General features: G+C 45.1%; 1 protein-coding gene across 2 annotated transcripts in view; it reads left to right on the top strand.

Annotated features, from left to right (window-relative positions):
- Bfsp2 (beaded filament structural protein 2) overlaps positions 1-7243 on the top strand; it is a 65767-nt gene that overhangs the window by 52386 nt on the left and 6138 nt on the right. For both annotated transcript variants that reach the window (XM_023706934.1, XM_004625012.1), the window contains exon 5: positions 6235-6366. In XM_023706934.1, the coding sequence (XP_023562702.1) occupies positions 6235-6366 (132 nt within the window). The remainder of the gene's footprint in view (positions 1-6234; positions 6367-7243) is intronic.

Here is a 7243-nt window from a genome sequence, read left to right as displayed (position 1 = left end):
TGTGTTTGGTTTATTTCATTCAACACTGTATTTCCCAGGTACATCCATTTCCCCACAAATGTCTCAAATCTGTCATTCTCTGTAGCCGAGTAATAGTCCAGTACATATAGATGCCACGTTTTCTTTCTCTAGCCTTCTGCTGTTGGGTACATAGTCTATGTCCAGAACTGTGGAGGTATAAACATTGGTAAGCATGTATCGCTGTGGTATAGTATCTTCAGATCTTTTTTTTTTATTATTAGCTGTTGAATTTGTTATTGGTGGTTTGCAGTGCTCTGTTTATTACAGAAATGAATACTCGCAACGCGAGCTTCACATGTGCTTCTAGGTTGTCTCTTGTCTTCTTAATTAGACTATGGCAGTTCTAGGGCGCTTTCAAAATGCATCACCAGTTAGCCAGTGAGATGGAGTTATTTGTGGCAGGAGGCAGTTAGGCCAGCATTTGGCTACCATCGCCACATGCTGAGGGGGACAGCACCATTGGGGCAGCAGGGGCTGGGTGAGGAGAAACAGAGCTGTTTTCGGGTTTTCATTTTTGTTTAGCACCAGGCATCGAACTCAGAACCTTGCCCTTGCCAGGCAGGCACTATGCCTCTGAGCCATATCCCCAGTCTCTCCCCTACCTCGTGCCAAGCTCTTTTTAAAGGGAAACATGAACAGACTTTCTCATGGAGGTGAGTACCACCTAGTCTTTGCCTAGTTGTTTATTAAAAATAACACATGGGAATTGTGGAGGGCACTTTCGGACCCTCCACTTCTGTGCTGTGTGTTCAAACTCTCTGCTGGTCCACAACCAGCATCTGTGTGGCTTTCTATACAGGGCTTTACCCAGCACGGCAGCCTCCTCCTTGCGCCTTCAACCAAGGATGTCCCACTCTTGCTCACTTGACATCTGCTTGTCAAGCACAAAGCCTATGTAAGCCCCTGCTTTATGGTGAGGATACAATGTCCCCAGCCTCAAAGGATGGTCTTCCCTGGCTCCCTGACTCTGCAGATCTCAAAATTTATCTTAGGTCTCTTTTATGCATCCCCTCAAAAAAAAAGTGTGAGGACCCAATCAGGTATAGGGGTGCTTGTCTGTAATTCCAGCACTCTAAGAGGCTGAGACAGGAGAATCACAAGACCAAGCCCAGCCTGGGCACTTTAGTGACTTACCAAGAACCCTAGCTCTAATTTTTTTATTTAAAGGACTAGTACTATATAGCTTAGTATTAGTGCCCTGGTTCAGTCCTCAGTCCATACACACAAAAATGTATAGGGGCCCTACCTCTAAAATAGATTTTCAAACATGAAATGACAAATCCCTGAGAAATGACAGTACCATGGCTCATGTTCCACATTTAGTCTCACAGAATGAAACAAAGCAGGTGAATCTCTTTTTCTTAGGGACAGGATGATCTCAATAACCTAGAACAACAGGGTTTTTTTTGTTGTTGTTGCTGTTGTTTTGGCGGAACCAAGGATTGAACTCAGGCTCTTGCGCTTGCCAGGGAAGTGCTTATTCCACTGAGCCATCTCCCCGGTCCCCAGAACAATAGTTTAGATTCTCCAATAACCAGTTGAAGAAAAATACGTTTTTCTGCTCAGAATTAAATTTACTGCTGAGTCTCTTCTGCTGCTTTTGTCAACAGATCATGTTTAGTTTCAACCGAAGAGAGTAGCAAGCCCACAAAACTATTTGCTTACCTATGTTCTCCTCTGGCAGCTTTGCCAGAGGCTGGCATTGGTCCTGTGCCCAAAAGAGAGCAGCCTCAATGGGCTGGCAGCTCTCATGCAGACCCAAGGAAAAGCTTGGCCTTGCCTAGCCACGCCAGCTATTCTGACAGCACTGAGGTTTCAGACTGTGAGAGACTCACGCTTTGTAATTCCCACTCGGGAGGTCTGGTGTCACAGACTGAATGGCATTCAGCCTTCTTCCAAATGGACCCAGGACCTAGCCAGGGGCAGTCAGGGATGTATGTGCTGCCTGTCCAAAGCTGTCCTCAAATAAATAGCACGTGACACTGTATGACTGTAAAGTGATTTACAATCACTATAATAATAATAATAATAATAATAATAATAATAATAATAGCTGATTCTGCTAATGAAAGGGAGAGTTGGTCCAAGTCCATCCCAGTAGATCTTTCTCTTCTTCTAGAGTCCTGAGCACCAGCCTGGTACATGCTCCACCTTCACAAAAGGTTGTGGAGCATGTTCGGGGTATACAGAGCCATCTTAGGTTCCTAGGGGTAAAAAAGAAGTGGTCCCTGTGCCGAAGACACCCACAGTCTAATGTGAAGGTTGAACAATGCCAGGAGGTGGCAGGGATAGACAAAGACCACTGTTCTCTAAGGAGGAATGAGACATCCTAGAGGAGCGGTCCCAGGACACATGTAAGCACTTAGCAAGCATGTTGTAGGCACTTCGGAGGAATATTCTCATTTCATCTAGATGGGTATTATGAATTTATCCATTTTACAGAGGCAGAAACTGAAGCGCAGACAGATTAGGAAGGTTATTCAAGGCCACACATTTAGAAGAGTGGCAAAACTAGAGCTGGGCATGGTGTCAAATGCCTGTAATCCCAGCAGACAAGAGGCTGAGGAAGAGGATTGGGAGTTCAAGGCCAGCCAGAACTACATAGTGAGGCCCTGTCACAGAATAAAATATAAAAAGCTGAGAAGGAGGAGGAGGAGGAGGAGGAAGAGGGATGAAGGGATAGAGGGATGAAGGGGTGACACAATGGATAAAGGAAGAGGGTAATGCATGATCTTTCAAGATATGCTGCTGTTTTAAAGACCAGGGAGCACACCCTCTCTGTACATCTGCCTTCTCATAAGAGTCCATGCCCCTCTCACATCACAAGGTCGGGGCCATGGCCAAGGCTGTTTGCAGGAACAGCAGTGGGAATGAGCAAAGCAGTTCAGATTTGAAGATGGCTCTGTTCTCTTTTGCTTGTCCTATTTGGACTTCCAGTATCCAGATTCTCAAATACTTGGTTATGACTTGCTATTAAAATTTGGAGACCCTCATCATATTTCCAAATGCCAACACACCCTTCTGCAGGAAAGTAGGTAGCATGCACACGTGAGCAGCTCAGCTCCTGCACAAGAAAGCCAAGGTTCCAAGAAGATTTTAAAACCTGGGGTCTGGGTCTGCCAGATAGCTCAGTGGACTAAAGCGCCTGCTTAGGCAAAGCGATGTAGCTGGGGTTTAATCCCTATGTGCCGTGCCAGCCCCACCCCTGGGGCATGAGAGATGTTGACTGAGACTGGGCATGGTGGCATGTGCCTGTAATCCCAGTGTTTGGGATGCCGAAAATAGGAGAATCACTGAGTCAAATCTGCATAGTGAGGGGGCCAGGGAGATGACTCAGTGGAATAAGTGCTTTCCTGGCAAGCGCAGGACCTGAGTTCAAACCCTGTTTCTGAAAAAAAAAAAATAATAATCTGCATAGTGAGACCCTGTAGGCCCTATACTAAATACATAAATAAATAACTAAAACCTGGGGACCGATATATTTGAATCTCATCAAATCACATATCCTCACACCTCCTGAGCACCAAAACACAGTCCTACCAACCTGTCCTCAGGGCCTGCTATTTGGTCTATGAGGAGAAATCTGGAGGCACTGGACTGAAATAGAAATAGAAATACAGTTATTATCACAGAAAGCCTAAATATAAAAAACCACTGGAAAAAAACATGTAATACTTTTGGTGAGTTAAGGATATTAACTGACAAGCAACGCTTGTGCCACATTGCTTTAAGAAAGAATAAAATATTAAATGATATTGGAACTCACAGTGATCAGATGAATCTCTTTTTCTCTTCCAGTCTTAAGCTGGAGGGAAGCCTCTACTTGGTGTTGACAGGTCTTTAACACTTCCGTTATTCTTATTAATCCTACCTCTCAACAAGAGGAAACAGAACGTGAAATTTGGCATCTTGGCAGGCAGCAGTTGCTAGGATCTAAAAATGTTGATTTGTTATAATTTTATTAAATTTTTAGTTATCCTCTATCTATGGCAAGTAAGTCTGCTTTGTGAGTTTCTGACACAATCTAGAATTTTGCTTCCAGGAATCAGGCATGACCCGGGAGTAGGGAATGCAGATTTCTGAGCCCCGCCTCAGCACCCTCAGCATCAAAGCCTACACTTTCACAAGATCCCATGTAACATAACACTGATGTACATTAGTACCTGAGAACAAAGTGACCCACCTAAGTTTAGGGGAAGACACCTCCAACTTTGAGGGTCTAAAATGGGTGGCTTGGCGGAGGTGCCACCCCGGCTAAGAGGGCACCTCCGGTTCTGCTGCTGGGCATCCATTCCAGCTCCATCCTCAGGGTCTTCTGCAAATCCGTCTATCTCAGTGCTGCAGTTTCCTCATATAGAACAAGAATAATGATAACACTTGCTTTATACGTTGTAAAGATTAAAGGAAAAACTGAACTTAAAGCTCTTAACATGGTGCTTGGCTCTGACTAAACACCTAATAGCATGTTAACTGTGTTGCTCGTGTCCAACTCCTAGTGGCTTTGACAAACGCATTCGCTGGTGACTATTATTGCTAACCTATAAAAATGCAGACAGCCAATGTGTTTGTGATCTTATTCTTTGGAAAGCCTCCTGTCATGGGCTTTGCTGCAGAGTGGCCAGGAAGGTAGTCATCCTGTGATTACCAGTCTGCACTCGCTGGCACCTGCGCGCAGGGCTGAGACTCCCAGAGAGAATGCTGGCGCCCGAGGCCCACCGGCCCAAGCCCGGCCCAGCTTCTGCACTCCTGCTGCCATTCCCAGTTCAGTCGTGGTCACTCTGTGAAGCTGTTTGCAGCCTTCTAAGAATAAGAATTGGAGGAACTATGACTGGGGTGTGACTTGGGGCTCTTAGATGGTCAGTTCAATTGGCTGATTTTTTGCATTCTTCTATAAATAAGTATTCATTATGTAGCAAAAGTGGTAATTTCAGAAAGCCAGTAGCCTTCCAGAGAAATCAGGTCTTTTTCTCGACATCGTTGGCTAGGAGACATTGCATCAGACTGCATGGAAGGCGTGGGGGCGAGTCCTCATTTTTTGGTTGGGAAGGTCCTCTTCCCAGCAAAGAGGACCTGCTCCCTTAAATGTCTGGCAAGTAATCAGAAACTGTCCATCTTGCTCTGGAGATGAGGTTCAAAACGGAGACTTCCACAATTGCAGCTACACTGCTTTTTACAAGGAAATAGGGACCAGCAGACTGATCCTTGTTCGTGGGGGCAACAAGTGCCGTCGGTGCAGTGCAGGGCTTACAAATTCTCTTATGGACAATCTGGAAACGCTCAGCAAGATCACAAATATTGATCTTTGGAATCAGTAAATCCACTGCAAGAATCAACTCGCAGAAGCATACCCTTACGCCCAAAATGAAGGATGTAAGATCATTCTCTGCACCATTGTCTATGAAAAGAAAGGTCTAGAAACAACCTCAGAGTCCATCAGCAGGACCTTCTAAATACATTATGGAACTTCCAAGCAAGACAATGCAATGCAGTCATTGAAAAGAATGCAATCAATTGCTATATACTGCTATAAAATAATTACTAAGGTATACTAAGCGCTATGGCAAAGCAAGGGAGGAGCAATATTATTCATTAATAAAGCCATGTACCACATAATGATATTTCATTCAGTGATGGGCTAAATATGGAGTGTAGTCCATCCGATTGTGTCACCTAGCAACACCTTAGACATCCTCACAGCAAGCATACTCTATGCTGTTCACACCGCAGCTAAAGAGCCCCATACCACATTCTCAGAATATGCCCCCATTGCAATCAATACAGGACTGTCCCTGGGGTGTTTTTGGATGCAAGTATAAGAAAGTAAAAACAGGGCAATTGTTTTATTAGCACACAGGAAGGCAAGGAGGTTTCCTACTCTGTAGTCTGTAGGAAATCTTTTGACTATTATTCCATCTGCAGGCATTACGCGTTCAAAATAAGTAACTTTTGGGGATAGGGGTGTGGCTCAGTGGTAGAGTTCTTGCCTTGTATGTGCAAAGCCCTGGGTTCAATCCCCAGCACCACAAAACAAAACAAAACAAAACTAACTTTTCATATGCAGGTTGGTGAGTGGGCCCATAAAAAAGGGGGGTGTTTAGATCTGATAGATACATTTCCTCTGCTTAGAGATAATAGATTAGAAAGGGAGAGAAGCAATGATGGGGTTCAGGGCCTAGACTCTCTCTGCTCACCTTGAGACCTGACTTTCCACAGCAAGACTCCGAGGTGGCCCGCATGTCCCAGACCCAGGAAGAGAAGCTGGCTGCTGCCCTCAGAATAGAGTTGCACAACACTTCCTGCCAAGTCCAGAGCCTCCAGGCTGAGACGGAATCCCTCCGGGCTCTGGTGAGTGGGCTAAGAAGGCCCTGGCATTTATTGTTTCAACTTTAACTCCCAACTGTAAAATCTGTATGAGTCATAGCTTGCAGAGGAGCCTCACTGCATGCAATATCACTTGGGGCCTGAAGTGTCCACTGACTCCTGGAAATTCAGTGCTGGATCGGAACGAGGGTAGTAGACACTGCAGTGCCGACCGAAGTATCCCCTCCTCCCACTGCTGGAGTGTCGGCGCAGACTCCCCGAGCTGCCCCTTTTCAGCTGCCCCACTTCCCCCAGAAGTGCCCTCAGCTGAACAGAGGACTCCTGGCCCAGGAGGGCAGGCCTCCTCCTCCCCACAGCCCTCAGTGACTGATTGACAGGGGGCTTAACAGCCCAGTCCACTTGTGTCAAAGCAAGCAGTTCACTCTCCAGAGTTGTCACCTGGTCCAGCTGAGATCACATCCTTGCTTTGTACCTTCCCTGGTTCTGTCCTCTTATTTCTGGAAAAATTTCCTGATTATTTATAAGTTCCAAGATCTTCATCTCAGGCTTGGCTTCCGGGGAACCCAACCTAGCCCACTAGTAAGCTCCTCACACTCACTGTAGTTTCCATGCAGGTCTCTCGCAATTTTTTTTTTCTTGCAATTTTTAATCACTGCTAATTAAAGTCATTCTAGTCAGCCCTCTGTAGCCATAGGTTCTGTATCCGTAGATTCAACCAACATTGAATTGGAAATACTTGAGGAAAAAAAATTACATTTGTACTAGGCACATACAGATTTTGTTATTGTTATTCCTTAACAATACAACTGCTTACATAGCATTTACAGTGTATTAGATATTCACATTCTAGAGAGAATTCAACGATATTTAGTGGGACCTTCTTTTTTTTTTTTTTTTTTTT

Source organism: Octodon degus, unplaced genomic scaffold, assembly GCF_000260255.1.
Source record: "Octodon degus isolate 3935 unplaced genomic scaffold, OctDeg1.0 scaffold00008, whole genome shotgun sequence".
Taxonomy (NCBI): domain Eukaryota; kingdom Metazoa; phylum Chordata; class Mammalia; order Rodentia; family Octodontidae; genus Octodon; species Octodon degus.
This window is presented reverse-complemented; position numbering and strand designations above follow the sequence as displayed.